The 22281-nt window shown below is 42.0% G+C and overlaps 1 protein-coding gene across 1 annotated transcript; it reads right to left on the reverse strand.

Moving 5' to 3' along the window:
* Positions 1-3441: 3441 nt before the first annotated feature.
* On the reverse strand, positions 3442-19414 carry st3gal8 (ST3 beta-galactoside alpha-2,3-sialyltransferase 8). Its single transcript, XM_080495850.1, has 9 exons — positions 19334-19414; positions 9452-9767; positions 8269-8413; positions 8048-8186; positions 5745-5938; positions 5492-5671; positions 4859-4904; positions 4556-4675; positions 3442-3850 (listed from the first exon to the last, which is right to left on the reverse strand). Exons 2-9 carry the CDS (start codon positions 9597-9599, stop codon positions 3683-3685), a joined length of 1140 nt encoding a protein of 379 aa, XP_080351976.1. The 5' UTR covers positions 9600-9767; positions 19334-19414; the 3' UTR covers positions 3442-3682.
* Positions 19415-22281: the final 2867 nt, after the last annotated feature.

Below are 22281 nucleotides of genomic sequence, written 5' to 3' on the forward strand. Positions count from 1 at the left end.
CGACCAAAGATGTACGTCCTTGGAATGTAGGGGGAAGCCGTGGTAATCTGAGGGAAACAGGGAAGAGGGAAACTTCTGGTTTTGAAACCAAGCCTGGGTCCCACTGCTGTGAAACACAACGGTCCCATCGTGCCGCATGTCTTACGTTCGATCTGATTGTATGGAATCGTCTCACTGCTGCAGACTCGCTAAGCTTTCCAAGAAGAGGTGGGCGATTACGTTACATTCTGAGCTACAGCTAATCTAGAGTGACCATGACCATAAAAAATAACCAAACTAGATTGAAAAAGGAACATTATAATCCATCGCCTTGCTTCAGGTGCAACAGCGCCACCCATCGCAACAGTGCCTCACACCTACGGGACATTTAAGGGTCATCAGTTAACCCCACATGCATATTTTAAGACTGTGGGAGGAAAAAAAGTTCACAGAAGAAGAAGAAGAAGAAAAATAGACAACACACACATCTGAACCACACAGACCCTCAAACGCACCACCTTGTCGCTCTGAGGCGAGAGTCTTAACCGCCGCTACTTCATTTCTCCACCACATTGTGACACGAGATCCTCTCGGGGAAAAAAAACAAACTTGTAATTTTGTCACGTCGCGTCAAAGTGAGCTCTTCTCCAGCTACGAGGTTCCCAACACGTTTTGATATTTGACTTAATTTCCCATGAATTTGAAGTAGTGAAAAAGTAGTTTGTGTAGCACAGCATGAGAATTTGAGGAATGTATTTTGTATGACATTAGGCATGTTTTGTGTATTTCATGAATGTTTTTTTTTTTTTTTTTTTAAACAACGGCCAAAAAAACCTGTGGTTTATTCGAGACTTTTTTTTTTACGATGAGACCTATTATTTCCAAACTACGGGAACCCTGTGTTTATCATGAAACATGTTCGTGTTGACACACTGCTCACTGGGAAAAAAAAAAGAGAAAAGATGAAATGATGAAAAATATCTTGTTATAATTTTTTGGGGGGTGAAATGAGCAGAAATCCACTGCCGCGAGTCGAAGCTCTTCGCAAACATCTCAGCACAACGTTTTGTTGACGTTCAAACCGTCTGTACAGTTCTTCTCAAATAAAACTCTCAAAGTCGGCTTTGTTTTTTTTATTTTTGCTCGTTTATTTCAAGACGACAGCGTTGGATTTATTCCGTCTTTCTGTGGTTTTCGCTTGAAGAGTCACAGTGTTTCCGTCTGCAACTTAAAAACGGACGTTTGACAAACAGGCAGGTGGTCGAGTGAAACTTCCCTCTGCGACTCGGGAGACGTGACGTGATGAGCTGGATTAAAGCTATGGCGACTGGACGTAACATCTCACACACACACACACACACACACACACACACACACACACACACACACACACACACACACACACACACACACACACACACACACACACACACACACACACACACACACACACACACACACACACACACACACACACACACACACACACACACACACAGAGTTTGGTCAGTGGTTGTCGCTCTCGATTTACAAGCAGCCGATTGTTTCATTCAGCCTTCGTCCTCCACATTTCCAGTCTTAAGGCAGTCTGATGACGATCCACAACTTTGGATTTAAAAGTCACAGCAAACTAAACAATGACGTGTGGCGAGGAACAAAAAAAAAAGGCTCCTGGCGCGTCACTTCAAAAGACCTTGCATCCAGATGTTGAATCCAGCTCATTACTCCCGTCATTTAAGCATCTGGACTCCAGTTTATGGCACGTTTACCCCCCCCCCCTCCTGTCATCTTGTGAACTGGATAATTTCCCAGTTTGTTTGTTTGTTTTTTTCCAGACAAGGCAACGAAGTGTTAAAATCTCAGGAAAGGGGAAGAAAAAATAAACAAACAAACCCCAAAACATGCAGCAGATGTTTTGTATGAACCCAAAAGCTACTGGAAACTCAGCAGGTGGATTTAAAAGGCCACGTGATTCCAGACAAACGTGGTGGAACTCAAACAGCAGCAGGAAACAGCATCCAGATAGTGATTCAGCATTTCGTGATTATTCCACAAGTTTGTTTTAAACATGGTTTTAAACATGGTATTTTACTCTTTTTTTGTTTGTTTTGTTTCTGCGTTTGATGATAGTTAAAATGTGTGTCACTCGAGTGTGTCACCACACACACACACACAAACAAAGCAGTATATTATGACGTGAGTGGATTGTGTAAGATGGCACTTCGTGTCCATTCTTAGTTAAAAAGGCACCGTAACTACATTTCATCAACTGCAAAAATAATATTTTTGACTGACAAGACAATTCCAAGATTGAAAGTTAACGTTTCAAATTGCATTTGACCCACATAGACATTAGAATCCTCATAAGAGTAAATCATATTCTTTTTCTGAACAGAATGCTTGAATCTTTGAAGAAAAAAAAAAAAGTTCTATGAGACATTTATCAATATCTGACATCAGGTTGTTTTTGGGATACGTAGCATTCAGACACAAAAACAAATGTTTGAAGTGGGAAAATTGAGCAGATTAGCGCTGAAGTAGGAGGGAATATTTTTTACATCTCGAGTGTGAAAAGGTGTTGAAGCTCCTCACAGTGTAAACAAAGCCTTTAAACATTCAGATGACTGCAATGGACAATCTGATATCACCTTTGTACATTCACAGTATCGCTTGTGGTTTTTTTTTTTTTTGGTTAGACTTTTCCAAAAAAAAAAATCTACTTATATGAGACATCTTTTCGCGAAAGTGGTCATTGTTTATTTTCTTGCTGTGATAAGCTGACACATAATCTCTGAAGTCTAAAAGTCTGAACCCTCTCACACATCAACTATAAATTTGTTTTTTTTATAACTTGAACCAGCGATGAGGAAACCGATTAATTACTATCACACCGTTAAAATTAATAATTTACCTTTTTTTTTTTTTTTTGATGAAATCAACTGAAAACCTGCAGACTAAAAGTCCATCAGAGAGACTCCGCCTCCTCGCTGCCTCCACGTCCATATTTGGCCGAGACACAAAGTGTAATATTGGCTTATAATCTAAAAAGGAAACCAAAAAAAAAAAAAAAAAAAAGATTTTCCTGTCTGTTGGCCTCCTGCAGGTCAGGACGGTTAGCTTTAAAGATTCGTTTAAAATAAACGGATGGATTAGAAATGATACAAAATGCGACAATGAGGCTGAACAGCGAAGCGACGACGCAGCCTCATCGATCAGTTCCTTCTTCAAGGCAAAGTGCTTTCAATTAAAAGAAAAGAAAAGAAAAAACAAAAAAAGGAGGTTAACTCTGTGTCTATAAAATCCAATAAAAATATTTGAAAAGTCTGTGGTTGTTTCCCGATCAGAGCAAAGCTTTCTTTGTGGTTCGTCCCAGCAGACGGTAGGATGGTCAGTCGAGATCCACCCCCCCCCCCCCCCCCCCAAACCCCACCCAAAAAAAAAAAAAAGTTTGATTGTTTAAATTTCACCCAGCAGATGGGAGGACCAAGTCAAGTGAGGTGGAGATAATCATACAGCCTCAACAGCGCCCTCTAGCGAACACGGCGGCTGTCTGACTCAAGGCAGACGTGGTGATTGACAACGGGGCGATGCAGGATCCCATTCTACTCCCGGAGTCTCTAAAAGCGTGCGTCCCGCCGTCCACGGCTGGGCTCAGACTCGGCCGGAGGCGTGCGGCGACGCGCGTCGGTTCAAACGCCGGCGGTCACAGGTGCAGGCTGACTTTGCCCTCCTTGGCGAGCTGGTGGATGACCTCGGTCTCGAAGTCGGCGCTGTGCACGCCCGTCTTCCTGAAGGCCCCGGCGTAGCGGTTGTCCTCCCAGTAGTGGTGCCAGTTCCCCTGCTGGTCGGCGCCGTAACCGAACACCGAAACCTGACGGCGGGACACAACAGGATGTCAGGGCGGGAGGCAAAATGGCCGCGTGAATAATTCACGAAGCTGCCGACCGGAGATGCTCGTCACAGTGTGGCGATCAACTGAGGTTGTACTGCGTTTTACTCTCCCACTGTTAAGTAAATTTGTACTTTATATTAATTATTACTACTTTGTATAAAGAGAATTAATACTTTTGTAAGTTATCGTTGATTCATGCATGTCTATTTTAATCACTGTTGTTCTGTTTTAAATCTGCAAGGACACGAGTCATGGAGGAACATCTTATCTTATAGCATTCCTACATTCTCAGATCACATGGAAGCGCACACACACACACACACACACACACACACACACACACACACACACACACACACACACACACACACACACACACACACACACACACACACACACACACACACACACACACACACACACACACACACACACACACACACACACACACACACACACACACACCTGAGAACCAGTTAACCTGCTTGCTGTATCTCTGGATGAAATCTGCCTCAACTGTGTGAATCAATTTGGGCAAGAGAGGGAAGAACTTCGCAGATCGATGAACGAGCTGTGAGGTGAATTCCGTTCTCTGCCCTTGCGCAAGAATATAGATTGTTTTGACAATTATTGCCCTCGATACTCTTTTCTCTCGTTCTTCCAGGTTTTTCACCCAACGCCCACCTGGTCACAGATGTGAAGAGCAAAGACCATCGCCATCATGCCGGTGGACGGGTAACGGCCGTGATGCTCGGTCCAGTGATCGTGGACGTATTTAAAAAACACGGGGTTCACCACCAGAACCTAAACACACACAGGCCAGGTACAAATAAACAACTGGAAACAAACAACTTTGTTTGGGGGGGGGGGTTATAATAATTTATCATTAAAAAAATAAATAAAAAAAACAACTGGTGTGATGGAAGCAAATTAAAAACAAGGCTAAATGTCTTTGAGTTTGAAACTTTAATTAGTGTGAAAACGTACCTTGTCTTTATCAGCACTGATTCTCTCTCTGACTCTCATGTAGGTCCTGAATGCACACACACACACACACACACACACACACACACACACACACACACACACACACACACACACACACACACACACACACACACACACACACACACACACACACACACACACACACACACACACACACACACACACACACACACACACATTTTATTCATGTAAAATCCGACACAGCAGAACGTTTAATGTCTGTATTTTCATTTCCATCTGTGACACTCGCAGGTTTAACAGTAGACCTTCATTTCCAATACATAAAGAGAATTAACACAAAAATGTTTGTTGTGTTTTTTTTATCTGTTCTGCCTCTGGTCTATTTGATGTTGTATTTTTTTATAAACATATTTTAATTACTTGCAGTGATGTTGAGGATTTTGTAATTCAACATTACTATTGTCTATAAGTATTTTTTCCAAACAGAAGAAAAACAAAACAAGGGAATTATGAGAACTATGTGGACGAGTACATACGATCCAGTAGGATCAGTATATTCAAATATGTGCTATTTGTTTTTCACACTTTGACTGCCTGTCCAAAATGCTCGATCGGCCTAAACACGCACATATATATATGTACACGTCTCACATTTTGACCTGGCCGGTCGACAGCGCACTCGTCAGCCACTCCAGGTCTCGGAGTTTGAACGGCAGCAGCACGAGGCTGACGCCGTGCTCGATGTCCACCGCGCTCTCCGGGTACAGGAAGTGATGCGTCGTGCGGTTCCCCACGTCCTTCTCAAACCCTCGAGTCACCGCCTTGTTCATTCTGAAGACGAGGGGAAAAGGTGGGGGGTTAAGACCCTGTGTGTGTGTGTGTGTGTGTGTGTACAGATACATACCGGATCACGGTGTCGTGCGAGTTGATCTGGTCGCCGTGTCCGGATTGCCGCAGGTTGCCAGAGTTGCCGACCACGGCGCAGCGCCGGCAGCGAGAGGGGAGGGGCCTGTGGTCCACGGTGGGCGGGGAAATGACTTTAAACATCTCGGACATCATTTGCTCTAAGGTTTGGTCGTTACGGGAGCGCTGCAGACTCTGAAGAGGAGCACACGGCAGAAGGTTTAAGTCTCTAAAAGGTTTTGGTTCCGATCGTGCAGCTCCCCCCCCCCCCAAAAAAAACAAAGCGATTTCAAACCTTTTCTTTAATTTAGTTCATTACAATTAGTGGTTTTCTTTGACCCCTTTGAGCGTGAATATCCTTTGACACATTTGCTTTAAAAACTTAATTATTTCCCTTTTTCTACAGTCATCAGATTATTCGTCTGATCATATAAACAGCATAAAGCGATAATAATTCATCACATGACAGCAGTGATCCGTTCGTGGCAAATCGGATCAGGCGTTTATAAAAGACGAGGGAGATTTCCCCTAAACTCTGAAAGGTTTGTGCATTTACACCTGTTTATGTGATTTATTTAACTTGTGCAAAACAGAAGACAATAAGCACAAAGAGAAAGTTGACAAACACATGAAGGCTCTCCACCGAGAAAAACACTCAAACTAAGTTTATAGACAGATATAATCAACAATATTAAAGTGTAAGACAAACTGCAATGGATCATAAAGATTTATGAATCATTATTTGAGAACCAGCTCATCAAATGTATCCTAACGTATCATTATATTATAGTATAGCTGCAGTATGCATCTTCAGAGGTTCTTTTTTTTAATTATTATTATTTCTATTTTACACACAAACACAGTATAAACTCTGGACTGTGCAGCTGACTGATGATAATGGCAGCATTACTGCCCCCCCTCCGTTCTCCTGCCCCACCTTTATTTTAATCTGCTAATGGTCTCTGCAGAAAGACTTCATCTATAAAAGCACAGGGGAAGGGAAAAAGAAAAAAAAAAGAATGCGTAGACGTTTGTCTGCTCATGCAGACCGCTGACAGCTTACACTGGGACAAACATCTGAAACAATCTGAAAATCCGAATTTGCATTTACAGAAGCACCGCTAAGTTTGTGAAGTTTCGTTTCCGCGCTCGTCAAGATGCAAGAACGCCATTTCTTCACGCCGACGTGTGCAGCGTGCAACCATTTACTTGTGAGATGACTCACACTTTGTTGTTTTTCAACCACGTCCATTTACTGAGCAGGGTAAGAACGGCATTCAAAACCATTCTCAGTGATTTACTCAACAGTTAGAGCATCAATATCGACTGAGACCCAAGGATTTATTAGCTCCAACTGTAACGTCGGGGGGGTTTTGGGACTTTGCAGTCAAAACCTTTAGGTTGATTAACTGGATAGAAAAATAAAAGAGCAGTGGAAAACTGTTCATGTAATGTATTTGTAATGGCTGAAGGTTTAGCAGGAGACAGACGGGGTGCAACCCTCACATGGGATCAGCTGTTAAGCACTTCATTGGAATAATTAAGGTTCCAGCTGATCACAGCTGATGTGTTGTCAATATTGATCAGCTGCCAGAACCAGCTGTGACATACAGCTTTACTATTCCCGCTAAGTGACAATTCCCCAACGCTTGGCGCTGAACTGTGTGTGGAAGTATGAATAAAAAGCAGTGATTGCGTTTGTCATTTTCAGCCTCAATGCATCTTGTTGCAGCTTTTACTCCATATATGTTTCATTTTGTTTTTGTTTCGATCCATCTTTTCCACTGTTGTTATTCTCTTTGAGCTCCTTCTGTATTTAACAGTGGCACGAACTGCCAACACTGCTTTTTCAAAGGATTCTTCTCACTTTAAAAATTACTTTTAAAGTGCAAACTGCATAGTTATAATATAATGTAATGTAATGTAATAGAATAGGATACAATAGAATAGAATTGAATAGAATACAATAGAATAGCTTTACAGAAATTCCTTTAAGCAGAGCGAGAGAACGATCCTATTCCAGACTCCAAACCGGATTAGAGTCTGAACTCTGAATATGTTGATCTTTACTCAAAACTTCCAATTCACACCGATTGATTCCAAACTGAATCCGTTGTCATCATTTGATTTTGACGTTTGACCTCAGTCTGATGAATCGATACTCATTTGTGCATTTTAATATGGAAACTTTTTTGATTTTCAAAACATTGAAAATGGCTGAAAATTATTTAATTTGACGAGTCTTGGGATGATTTCTTCACTCAAAGGAATATATGAAAGCCTGCTGTTTTTTTTTGAGCTCACCAGCCACCATGCAATTGCGTCGGGGTCAAATTTGTTGTCTTTTTCCTGGAGAATGGGCTGCTGCTTGGCATCGTAGTGCTGACTGAACCAGCTCGAACCGTCCAGGTCAGAAATACAGGATTCGGAACAACTGCAGGGCCTGAAACAACAAAGCACAAGGGGGAAGTCAAGACTGAACAGGGAATCCCGTTACACACAGTGCAGGATGATCAGTGTATCACCTCTGCTTGTTCTCTTTAAGCTCCTCCTTCTTCTTCTTCTCTTCATCACCCTCAGGCTTCTCCTTGGCCTCAGCCAGGATGGCGTTGGGAGGACCGGGCGTCAGTTCGTGGATCTGGTGAGGACGAGACGCTGTGGCTCGGACAACTGGAAGCAAACAGAGTGAGCGTCATGAAGCAGTGCATCATGGGAGCTTGAGCATATTCATGATGCACAGCCATAGCATGACTTCTAACCCCAAGCTGCAACGGGAGCTGAAACCTGAAATCTGAAATCACTCCTCGACGTTTGTTCCCTGGCCTCTTCTTTAATGTTTTTTTTGCAAATTCGACCAATTTGCATTAAATTTTTGCCCCCTTCCCCAAAAACTCTCATTTAATCTGAATGGCAAACATTGAAAATAAAGAAAACGCGGCACATAAACTTCTCGTAGTGTCTTTTATATAAACTAAAACTGTAATATTACATCCACTGGCAACTGCTGATGCGTTAGTATGGGAGTATCGGTGCTCTCCTGGTGGCCTCGGCCCCCGGGATGGTACTGCGGGCCCCCCCACAACAGTTCCATTCACATCCAGAGGACAAACCACACACACACGCACGCACACGCACACACTTCCACTCCTCATTGATGAGATTTACTGCTGATTTTTCTTATTTTCTGCTATTGTTCTGTCAATTATCAAAATCATGATGTTGTTGTTGTTGTTGTTTGTTTTGTGTCCTTTTGTTTATGTCTTTGCTATCATTGTTGTGATTATTTTGGTTTTTGCTCTGTTATTGCTCAGGCTGGTTTAATCTCATGGCAGTTGGAAAATATTTGGATCACTGTGATTATTGTGTTATAATGAAAAAAAAAAATGTATGTAGCACCAATAAGGGTATTGTATGTATCTCCCCACCCAGTCTATCTCTGTCTTTCCTCTCCTCTCCTCTCCTCTCCTCTATCCTTTCACCCCAACCGGTCCGCAGAATGCCGCCACCTCTGACTCTGGTTTCTGCAAAGCTTTCTCCTTGTTGGGGGAGTTTTTCCTTTCCACAGTCGCAAACACACCTGCTTGCTCATGTGGATATGTTGGGCTTTTCTATTTTCTCTATAAAAGCACATTGGAATGACTGTAATGTATTGAAAAATGTATTTTTGTCGGTGCTCCTGAACACCCATTAAGCAAGCTGCCTCCTCACCTGCCTCCCTGCTTGCGGCCGTGGTCCGGCTGTTCGGCGGGGCCGACAGCAGCTGGAAATGTCTCTTGTGGATTCCCTGACTGGCGAGCATGAGGATGACGATGACGGCGATCACCACGACAACCCACAGTTTCTTCCTCGGCAGCATGGCTGCGCGGGCGTGTCACTGAGCTGTCACTCGATCGGATTAAGTCGGCATTTTTTGGAACGTTGGAATTTGTCGTCATCTGGACATTGTCAGCTCCTCCGTCGTCACCCGGCTCTGCTTCACCTCCATGAAGCCGGAGCGCCGCGGTCCGACCGGCCGAGAGGGAGTCTGAGGTGAAAAAAACAAGAAGGAGGCAACAACGTCATGAACGTTCATGTCAAACAACGACGAATGGAAATGGGGATTGGAATGAAAAGGTTATTTTAACTTATTCCAAAGATATGTGTTGTAGGCTGGTATGACTGGCTTCTATTGCGCTTCAAATTATATTTAGCAAGACTTTCTTGGTTGTATTTTGTTATTGGACATATTCACACTCACTATATTTGCACATCTTTCACCTGAATATTGGAAATATGTGTTTATCAATCAACTTTCGCTGAATATCAATGTCAGCAAAGTTAAACTCATCAACCTCAGACACAATTTAAAATCTTCAATTTGTTCCACTGGATGACGACAAGGCCGACGCGATGACGGCGGACATGTTGCTGCTGATGTCATCGCGCAGGCGATGATGTCAGGCACAGTGACATCATCCACAACAACATCCAACACCCGGTCCTTGACCTTCGGAAACAAAACAAAGGGGGGAAGTTGAAGAAGTCCAGCCCTGGATTGCTATTGAGAAACGGTCACCCATTTCCTCCCACTTCCTTCACCCACAACACTTCCCCTCCATCTCCTCTCTCTCCTCCCCTCCATCTCCTCTCTCTCCTCCCCTCCACCTCCTCCCCTCCCCTCCACCTCCTCCCCTCCTGCAGGAATGTCTCCCTGTAGACTCGGGCCCTGAATACCAATCAGATCTGGATTCAGTTCAGCTTCTCCTGTTTCAGCCCTACACTCTGCTTGTAGCTGAACTTGTGCCCCGTGTGTGTGTGTGTGTGTGCGTGTGTGTGTGTGTGTGTGTGTGTGTGCATGTGCGTGTGTGTTCTGACCTGTCAACTGTGCCGAACATTTCTATTTGTTTCTCGACTGCTGTGTAACTCACAGCTATGGCATTTTATTTCACACTTCGTGACATTCATTTAATTCCTGGAGATTTACGACAATCACAACCTGTTTTCTTTGTTGTTGTTTTTTTCCCCTTTCTTCTTTTTCTAACCCTCATCCAAATTTTGAGCCAAGTCTTGTTCCCTCAATTTGATGATTTACAGTATGCGGACTGGCTTTTCAAGCCAAAAAAAGGGAGGCGAGTTCCCACAATGTGTCCATGTAATCAGATTTACGTCCCCACAAAGTGATTAATACAAGCATTCACACACACAGTGCTAATAGTATTACTTTTGCCTCTACAAGCACCACTAAAGCTCCTTTAAATGTGCGCTGTGTCGTACAAAAAGCAAAGGTACGAGGCAGCAGACGAGATGTAAACAGGTCCTGCACTTCGGGGCAACTTTCAGGTGTTTTACCACTTGGATGACAAAAGTGAGTTTTACATGTATTCTTTTTCATTCACAATTTAAATTTATCAACAAAACTGTCAATTCATCATCAAATAGGTGAATAAACAACCCCTCTCCAATAAGAATCAATATTGAGCAACGCGGTAAGGCATGCATTAGTTTAAGTCTGTATTGAATGTGTTTATGTATTTACTTTTATATTAAGAAGAAGAAGAAATTTATTTGTATAGCGCTTTTCATACATGTCATGTAACACAAAGTGCTTTACAGATTTAAAAACAATTACTCCAATTCTTGTCCACTTACTACTGTTGTTTTTTTTTTTGTCTATTAAGACATTTCCCTGTCACACGATTAAATATAATAAAATGAGTTTTAATGAAATTACTGCGCCGATTTACAAAATATGCATTTTATAAAAAAAAAAATTGAATTCCAGTCTTAAAGGTGTTATTCTTCTTGGAAAAAAACACAGAGATTACTGTTTTTTTTCCCACACACAGCTCCAAGCCAGATCAGACAGGTCAGGACAGATACTTTTTTTTTCTTCCCTTCAGATCAATGCACTGACACGTAAGCGTTATAGTTATTTGCACTGTCCTCAGGCGGGGAAACGCAGCACACTCTCAACAAGAGAAAGTTCCTAAGCTACCGGATTAGCTTTTGTATTTAGCATGTTAGCTCAGGGCTCAAACTCTGTGCCATATTGACTGTGCAAACTTGTCCCGGTACAAAGGGCTTTAAGGGGTGGAGAGACCGGTCGGCTGAACATTTCAGGCTGAACCAAACGGTGGCAGAAATCCGTCGATCAATATTGATCGGTGGGATCACGGCAGGTCAAATCAGTGAAATCAAGTCGTATGCTTGTAATTTCTCAAGTTTCTGTAATATAGAGGACTGATGAGGCCCCAGAATCTGAAATGTACACAAGGTGAGAGGTTTATACGGTTGATAGATTTTGGTGGATGGAAAAATGCATACACGTTTTTTATATCTACATTAAGGGGGGGGGGGGTGGGGGGGTTGTAATGGTTGTAATCTCACCTGTGTGGAACCTGCATGTTCTCCCTGCGCGTCGGGGTTTATGAAACGCGCTCATTCGCACCTCCGAGGACTTTTCAGAGTCACTAATTAACGTCAAAGGCACGTTTTTTGGACTGTGGGAAAAAAGCGGCGTACAAGGACGGAACAAGCAAACTCCACACAAAAAGACCCAAAGCCTCTCTTTATCCCTTCACTTCCCTTTATCCAACGGTTTATAAGTCCCATTGAAATCCAGAGCGCCGTCCCTTCTCCATGCGAGGCCCTCGTCAAATAGCAATCGGGAATTTTTCAAGCTCAAACACAACTCGTTCAAAGGACTGCAAGGAAAAGGTGAGATGAGGTGACGACTCCCGATTGCGCCCAAATGTGCCCCTGAAAGAAATCATTAGTTTGAGATAAATTAAGTAACTATGGCAGCAGGTTCAGGCGCCGAGTGCAGCCAAAGGCAAGGCGCATTACGGACGTGCACATAGACGAGTCACCTGAAAACTGCAAATGTTCTGGTGGGGACGTTTGTATTCATTTACTGTTGTTTACATTCTGTTTTACACTCGAGTTCACTGAGCAACAACAACGAAAATATTTCCTTTGGCCGTTACAACGACTTGGCGAGGAGTCCGATTCTGACTGAGCTTCAGATTCCCAGTCAGGTGACATCATAATCATGTCTGAAAAGGACCAAAGAGCATTCCGATGACATTTAAACCTTCAATTCTGCAAACGTCTCTGCTTCGCTCTTACTTTCCCCGATTGAAGTCTTCGACGCGCACGACGTGCAAAGACCTGATTGGAGACCCCGTTATCGTCATGAGAGCAAAGGAAACGTCTAACTTAAAAGGCCCATAAAGGCTCCGCCTCAGACACGGAGCCGGCAGGACAGCGAAGAGTTAATGACTGTCAGCTGAGTCACAGACTGGATGTTATTTTAGGGTCTGGAGGAGGAGGAGGAGGAGGAGGAGGAGGAGGAGGGGGTGGTGGTGACGAGGTTGAAGGTCTCGTGGTTTCCTGTGCTGAGAAAACTCTGTGACCACCCTCTTCCACCCCCCCCCCCCCCCCGTGACCTCTGACCCCAGTGTTGACACCGCGATGGAAAGCAGCTGCGACGGCCTGGAAAACAACCGGCACCACAGAAGAAGAGCGATGCCCCGCTCACGTCGCCGAGACAAACTGTAAAACGGAATTCTGCCGCCGGTACAGTTCTGTCACGTCGGCCCACCCACAGCGACGCAGCCACGCTTTTTCAAGTTTTCTCACTTTGAAAGCAGAGACAGGAAATGACATTAAAGAAAACTGCAGCGCTGCAGACACTTTTCCTGTAATTCTCTCAGTCCAGAAGTGAACATGAATCAATAGTCAAAGAAAACAAAAACTCTCCCAACTTTCCTTCCACTCTTCTAACGGTTGGATCCCTTTTTTCTTATCACTTTTCCCACAAACTCACTGGAGCAAATGTCCTTTAAAGTAAACTTTCCCTGGAGGCCGAAGACTCCCCCGGTCAGTTATCTGCGTTTCCACAGAGGTTAAAAATGACTCCGCCGGCCTGAGAGAGCAGCAGCTGCTTCACTGTGGGACTCCTGTACGCGACTACATGAAACTATGTCGCCCCTGTAGCGTGAGTGGCATACAGCATTGATAATCTGAGAAATGTGGGGCTTTAAAGTTTAGATTCCCCCCCACCCCCCCTTGATAACACAGCTGTACTGTAGATTTAGCTCCCAGCAGCAAGTGTTGGCAGCTTTGACGGAGCAGAGTCACGGAGTGCAAACAGGGGAAGCTATTAGCTTATTAAGTTTGCAGTGCAGCCTGTCCAGCTTCATTTTACCCTCCCGGGTCACAATATGAACCAAACGCTCACAAGCTAAATTGACGGGACACGGCGACTCACTGCACACTGGCAAAGCAGGATTCGGAATTCAACAGGGAGGGACAGCAAAAAAAAAAAAAAAAAAAACTTTGTTTGAAGGCAGCATCATGTGTCTGGAATCAAACAATGTTATTACTGTTAACTGCAGTTTCTAGTAGCCGGGACTGGAATATACACAATTATCTCGACTTCCGCCCTCACGAGGAAGGGATGCGTCCATATTAGTAGAGCGTTAACGGGACTGAGCATCCACAACAGTAATAACCACACACACAACCTCTGCAGTCGCTTTAAACACTGACATCAGCAACGGCTGAGACGCTTCCTGTCAACTGGCACTGACTCACAGTAGGAGCTGTGTAATTTTACAGTTATGCTTTATTAGTCAAATAGTACAGTCCTTTATTTAATAACCGTCCTTGAGGGTTGGCTGTCTCAGATTTTCCTGGTTTTTTTTTTATATATAGACTCGGATAGGGAATGTGTCCCATAGAAATACAATTTGAAGGGAAGACAGACAGACAGACAGACAGACAGACAGACAGACAGAGAGAGAGAGAGAGAGAGAGAGAGAGAGAGAGAGCAATCCGCTAACAATCTATGTCTGTAGCTCAGATTTAGAGGCAGCCTCTGTAATTACTTAAAATACTGAGTCACAGACGACACAACCTGCATCTCCATCTATAATTACGCCGGTTTCGATGTCCTGTTTCCGCTGTCACGTAAACATAAATATCACAATTACACAGGGAAATGAGAGGAACTACTGTAACAAACCCATACAGAAACGATTTAGGAACATTACAGGGTCTCATAAAGGGGAAAACAAACAAAAAACAACAACACTGAGAGACAGCACCCTTTCTATATCAATACCAAAAAACATGTTAAGAGTGAAATAATTAGAAAATGAACTGGTTATTTTTGCTTGAAAAATAGATATATATATGACATATTAAAGTTTGTTTTTTTTCAAAATAAATGTGCTCCCAGTTCATAATTGGATCCTTTTAAAAGACATCTTGACTGACGGCCGCAGTGAAATAGTCAAAGATATTTCTCTCTTGTAATTTACCGTCGCTTCGGTCAAACCTCATAACAAATCGCTGGCCGGTAAACTGCCAGTACTTTTATTTATCAATAGATGGAAAAAGAGAAGTAAAAGAAACTCTAATTGTTTCAAGCAAACTCCGGACAGAATATTGAGTTAACAATACAGACGATAACAACACCTGGAACGGCAGGCAAAGAAAACATATATATTTAATTAGTTATTTAATCATTAAATGAGAATTTTGAGTCCATTTGGAATCTAGAAATGCTTCCATCTGAACATTTCCTGGCTTAGGGCTTACAATGCTAACATAACTCTTCTGAGTTGTGGACTGTTGTTCTGGAGATGTTTTAGATAAAATATTAGATTTTATTATAAATCTGTTGATATTTCTCAATGTTTTCTCACACAGCTGTAAATGAAAGTTGAAAAGAAATGCAGAATAAAGTAACAGTTATTACACCTAAAGACTTATTTATAGTGAATAATAGATAGTTGTGAAAATAAGGAAGATATTTTGTCATTTTCTAAAAATGCGGACGGAGCATTTAAAAAATAGGAAGTGAAATATATATGAAACAGGAGAGAATATTCTATAGACAATATGGAAAACTGTGAACAAATATAAGAAAGATATTATTATTACCATCATTAACCGTAGTAGCAGTAGTAGTAGTAAGCGTTTTTACGATTAACTACTTTAGATTAACGTTTACAGAATATTAGTATTCATATTGTCATTCTGCTACTGTACACCTGAACAAAGGGGTATCTGTGGGAAGCCGCGAGAGGAGAGATTAAATTCCGCTCCGTCTGCAGTTAAACTGACACACAAAAAATTTGAGCGTCTCAGGAAATCGCTGATGCCACAAAGAGGGAGTGGTACAGCGAGATAACGACAGGCTGCCAGATGAGGACTACGGTGATAATAAGGTAGTGGACTCCCCTCCCGACAGACCAAACTGTAAACAAGCCGGGGGGGATTCTAAGGTAGACCAAACACCCCGCAGTGGTGTTGAATACCACCATAAAATACATACGTCCTCAAACCAGAGAGCAAAGCGGGAGGAGGAGGTGTAGGCCTGCCAGGGTCCAACAGGCTGCAGCATTGCACTGGTAATCTGTCTTTGTGCTGCATGTGGCATTGTGCAGTACATCTGGGTAGAGACACACAGGGAAGTGTAAGTACTGAGGGTATAGATGGGAGGAGGTCCAACTTTCTTTCATTCATTTTGCAACACCGTGCGGTGATCAGCAATAAAGCCAATAAAAAGCCTGTGTTTCAGTACTTCGCATGCTCTTTCAGTACCTGGATTGCATTTCCTGGTTGAATGTCCCGACTTGAAACGATGTCATGAAGAGATTAAAAAAAAAAATGTCAAGGAAGGTAATTACAGCCACAATATCAGATTTATATGCAGGGATGAAAGTCCATTTGGCAGACTGACACTGGTTTTTTTTTTAATGGACTCCTGCTACACACAGGACGGCAAATATACATTCAGTGGAAATGAGGCTGCATTCAGTCATAGGTTCCTATAGCTGAAACCTAAAATACTCGTCACCCTCCAATGGAAAACATATATATTTACTAACGACCGACTTCGTGCCGTAGCCTATATGTGTAAACATATAGTTTGGGCCAGTTATTCTTAAATGGTAGGTTATGTTGTCGTGGAGTGTAAACCTCTCATTAGAAAGACCAATACGAGCTACAGTGGGAGAAAAACAAAAAGAAAAGCAACGAAACATAATATATGGTGATTTTTCCCCCCCCCACTGTTTCTCAACAAGTGGGCAAGAGTATCAGTATCTATGTGAACGAGGGCTGGGCAAAAAAAAAAAAAAAAAATCAATTTAATCGAATTTGGAGCTAAAAAAGATTTTTCATTTTGCAAATTCCAGTGGGTTTCCATAGTTGCTGTTGCACTTTTGCTTAAATCTGGTTCAAAGCTTTAATTTGTTGAATGACGAAGCCTGATTGTGGTTGTTCATATGCATTTTAGCTCCGAGGACAAGCACAGCCATAAAGGTGCACTTTTGACAATATACATGATGGCTGCAGTCATTTTAAGCGCATTGAGAATAAATTTTTTTTTTTTAAATTGAATTGAAACCCCAATTTTTTTTTTTTAATTTAGTCCATATCGCCCAGCCCCAATGTGAACTTGTGAAAAAATTGTGGACAGACGTGTGAGACGAAATATTTCACTCCCCCATCACTCGGCGCCACACGAGAAAAAGCGTCTCCGACAAGAATGCAGATAATCTGTCTGCAGAGTTTCAGAAATTAAAAAACTATTTTGACAGCACATGTCAGGGGGGAAATTTTCTCCATCATCATCCCCAGACTACAATATGCAGTATTTTTATTTATGAGTTCTGTCATTCATATACATACTGTATTCTTTAGCACGACTGTTGCAGGGCTGACATATTTACTTATCATTAATCTACGAAAACAATGATATATGGTACTTTAAGTATGAAATTCTGTATTTGCTAGAAGTTCCCCAAAATTGGAACCAGATGAAACACAGATGGTGCAAAACATCACACAACATCAGTCCATCGCCAAAATCAGCCAGGAAGGTATAATAATTAAACCCAGTAGGTGTAATTTCATATCCACGCAGATATGAAACGATACTAAAGTTATTCATTCAACGCTTGACACCCAAGATGACATGTTGTCCCCCGGAGGAGTCGGGTTGCGAGCACGACTCTCCTTTAGGTCACAAAAACTGTGTCGTGCAGTGGAAGTTTTTTAAAGTGTGCATAAACGAGAGCAAAGCTGTTATTCACTGTCATCGCTCTGTGTTTTGCACTTCCAGCACTCCGGGATGATTGCGGGTGCATCATTATGTGCTTCTGTGCAATCTCACCGTGATCCAGCACAACAAAGACATTTTCGATTTTACATTTCTTTGGAACGGGGAAAACAAGACAAACACTAAGATGCATATTAACATGTACTATACTCTGTTTTAATAGACATATTGTGCTGCATTATTAACATTAAACATATTCATTTGTATTCTGAAACACATATTAAACTTCAGACTTGTTTTGATTTGGTTCATTGCGTGTGAAGCACTTTAAAACGCACTGAAGTGAATGAAAGACGCGATACGAACACAGCCTCCGCATCAAAAAGTATATCTGCATGCCACAGAGAACATACTTTGATATTGCAGCACCAACAGCAGCCTGAAGTGAAATAAAACAGACTTTTACCAGAAACTGCTTGCCCAAGTTTGAGGCGCTGAGCTGCCAGCTAACGGATATTACAGGGAGTATAATGAGAAACAGATCTCAGAGGGAGCCAGCCGCACACTAAACAGGTTTTATGGGCTGGACTGTCTGCGGCGGATCCCACCGGAGGAAGGGGTACAGCTGGTTCCAGGACAAAGCTGGTTCCAGGATAAAGCTGGTTCCAGGATAAAGCCGGTTCCAGGACACTGGCCAAATTAAAGCTGGTTCCAGGAGGAACACTGACAGACAGAAGCAAAGCTGGTTAATGGATAAAGCTGGTTCCAGGACACTGACAGATAGAATTAAAGCTGGTTCCAGGCAGGATAAAACTGGCTCCAGGATAAAGCTGGTTCCAGGATTAAGCTGGTTCCAGGAGGGACACTGACAGACAGAAGTAAAGCTGGTTCCAGGGCACTGACAGAATTAAAGCTGGTTCTAGGATAAAGCTGGTTCCAGGATAAAGCTGGCTCCAGGATAAAGCTGGTTCCAGGGCACTGACAGAATTAAAGCTGGCTCCAGGATAAAGCTGGTTCCAGGACACTGACAGACAGAATTCAAGCTGGTTCCAGGGCACTGACAGACAGAATTCAAGCTGGTTCCAGGATAAAAAGCTGGCTCCTGGATAAAGCTGGCTCCAGGATAAAAAAGCTGGCTCCAGGACACTGACAGGCTGATAATACAGAGAGCAGCTGGAGAGAAGAGAAACTGTGGAAACACTTCTCCCCTCTCGGCCCCCGTTACGAGCTCTAACCTCCTCCTAGTTTATCCGACTCACATTTATTTCACCAGACAACACACACGCAAATAAACTGCGTCATGACAACGATATGAACAAGCGTTACGCGTAACTAGAATAAAGTTAAGTGTGAACTTAGCGAAGTTTTTTTTCTTTTTTTTTGTTGGAGCTCCGAAGTTTCTCACACGGTCCCGCACGGAGACACACCGCGGGGAGGCGCGAGGAGAAGCCCCGGGCCGGCACGCGCACTGAGGCGGGTTAAAAGCCGGCGAAAGGGCACGAAACACCGTTAGGAGGAAGCAGAGGAGGACTTACATGGAGGAGCAGCGGCGGAGGAGGAGGAGGAGGAGTAGCAGGCCGGATGGTTTATTCTTCTTCTCTTTGTGAGGCTGCGGGCTGAAGACTGGAGGAGGAGGACGAGGAGGCGGATGATGCAGAGCGAAGGCCACGCCCACAGCGCAGAAGACCCCGCCCACAAGGTGGAGGGGTCTCGAGCCGAGGGGGCGTGGCCAAGAATAAACTTTCTTTTTGGTTTATTTGAGTCCCGTTTTTAGTGAGATGAGCTTCTTTCCTTTAATGGTGGCCACATACATACAAACTTTTTACATAACTTTAAAAAAAAAAAAACTGATCAAAATATCAAAATATGGAAAGAAAATGATTTGTCAGAGTTGCTTGTTTTCAATGATGGACAATTCTACAATTCTGTCTTGATCATTGGCATCCGATGTCTGATTGTAGTGTTGTAATTGTAAAGTCTAAAACTGAAGTCTTCACAAATTTTTGTCACGATGAAAACCGTTCCTGACAGGTAATTGTGTTTATTTAAACTGTCAACCAAAAGAAACAGGTTGACCAGGTTGTTTGACACAATGAAAGAACAAAACCTGTTGGAGCGCATTTCTTTCTTGTCCTTTCCAAGCAAGTAATATTATAAACAAAAAGCATATATAGCCACATATAATTTTTTTCTTTTTTCAAGCTTTTGTGTATTGTTTTATCTGTCCTACGTGTAATCAAATGTCTGAAAAAAACCCTAATGATTTAAATCAGACACAGACATTAGTTATCAACCATAAATACAATTAAGCTGCAAGCAGTTGTAATGAACACAATGATTTTTCCACAAGTGAGCTACTATTAAAAAAAAAACAACAGATTAAAAAACTCATCATAATTGAAAGATATGAGGGAAAACCTGATTATTCAGTCAGAGCCAAGGCTGCATAGTTTCTCAGTCTGTCTCGACCTTTGTCAATACCTTTGGAAATATCTATATGCTGAGCTTAGCTTGTGAAATGTGAAACAAAAGTTTCACAAAGACCCACAATGACAACCAACCGTTCAGGTCACAGGTCCACACGGTTGTCTTTGAAAAGAGGAACAAGATGTTCTGATAACTTCTTTGGCATAACAAGTATGTCAAACACAAACGCTGGTATGAGATGCGTTTCTTTCTAATTCAACCTTCAGGCAAGTAAACTAGTGTAAATAGAATTATACATTATACATATACATTATACAGCTCAAGACCAAATCTCGTCCGCACAACTTCAAAAATAAATTTCATCATTCTTGGGATTTTTATATGACATTTGAGTGTCGAGAAAAATTTTCAATCAACATTTTTGTGTTTGCATTGCTGTAATTATCACATGTGAAACAAAGGACTCTCAGAGGCAAACACAGGATTGTGTTTCTGACTCTTTGGCTACCAACGAGAAAAATGACTAATTGTTCTAGATCATTTTCAGTTGCACTCCCAGAAAAGACCAGATACTTTCCTACTCAATTGTAAGCAATCAAAAACTGAATTGAAAAGTACATTTTTGTTGTTGTTGTATTGTCCTGCTTTTGTGTAGTTTTAGTAATCTGTCTTGAAATTAAATTATATGATTATTGTCTGTTCTTTATTAAAATAAAATGTGTCTTTGGTGAATAATACAACACAATGTCAGTCACCGTCTGCACTCTGTTATAAATAACCGGAGGAACTTCCCAAATGCAGAATAAACACACCGATGAACTCCATTGTTCCACAACGGAGGAGTGGAAACAGGAGGAAAGAGTGATCCTCAGAAAAACTTGAAAAAACACAAATGACAGAAATGCTACTACACCGGTTACTTTGTTTGGCTGGTTTACTTCCTCATTTTTATTTCTGTGTATTGTATTGCTTCTGGAGTTCAAAATGCCTCCGCTCTTGCCAAGCGTAATAGAATAGAATAGAATAGAATAGAATAGAATAGAATAGAATAGAATAGAATCAAATCAAATCAACTCACTATGTTAAACAAGAGCCGCACCGTTATCTCACAAACAGTATTTCTGTTCAAGATATCACACCATATTATTATCTTCTAATTAACGACTCAAAGAACAACATCAGATAGGAGTGCATTTATTCCGTCTCCTTTTCAGACAAGTGAAATACCTTACATCAAAATCATTTTCTCAAGATTTTGCATTTCTCTATTATTTAAATGACAAAGTATTCAAATCTCCCACAATGCTTTTGCAGAAGAATGAGTGACTGGGAACAAAATAAACTTAAATTCTAATAGATTTATTGAAATCACTTCCGGTATGAGAATTAAGTTGTTTATTTATATTTATTGGTAGTTTTCTCATTGATCCCCGCACCATGTTTTGTACTTTGTTTTGTTCTCTGTCCTGAAGTGTCACAAGGTTATAGAAACTCACATCAAAGTCACATACATCAAAGGTCATGCTGTTTTGAAAAAGACAAAAAGTGGTCATCTCTTCTTTTATCCCTGCAGAATATGGTTTTGAATACGTTTGTCCTTTTTGTTTGGTTCGAGTTCATTATAAGTCATTGTTAAGTCTTCTGACTTAATGAGAATGTTTGCGTTCGTGTCGCAAATCCAAAGTTACACACATCTGCGACTTGTGTAATCAAACCCACAAAACCATAAATGTGGTTTAAAAACCAATCTGGCTCATGAACGTCTCGCTCTTGTTTTGTTTTCCGGTTGGTTTATTTTTTTGTGGGGTTTTTGGTTGGGTGACTTTACAAGGTGATCATCTCTTACTTCACTCACACGTTCCACTAAACAGAAGACAGGAAAGGCATCCAGGAAATAAACTAAGTGATTTCTACTAACGTAACGCGGTCTTCTTGAGAAACGTCAACTGCTCTACTTCCCCACATCTGGAGGTGGAGCGTGTGCCCGCTTCACGTCTGACTCACTCTCAACTCTCGAGATGTTTTCAAAATAACTGAAAGTGATTTATTTTTTTTA

Source organism: Blennius ocellaris (assembly GCF_963422515.1).
Source record: "Blennius ocellaris genome assembly, chromosome: 4".
NCBI classification, from domain to species: domain Eukaryota; kingdom Metazoa; phylum Chordata; class Actinopteri; order Blenniiformes; family Blenniidae; genus Blennius; species Blennius ocellaris.

Excerpts from the sequence above, each read along its gene's own strand:
- st3gal8 (XM_080495850.1), bottom strand. The coding sequence starts at position 9,599 with ATGCTGCCGAGGAAGAAACTGTGGGTTGTCGTGGTGATCGCCGTCATC. Across the intron at positions 5,939-8,047 it reads ACGCAATTGCATGGTGGCTG|AGTCTGCAGCGCTCCCGTAA; the intron begins GTGAGCTCAAAA and ends GCTCCTCTTCAG. Across the intron at positions 4,905-5,491 it reads TCGACCGGCCAGGTCAAAAT|GACCTACATGAGAGTCAGAG; the intron begins GTGAGACGTGTA and ends GTGTGCATTCAG.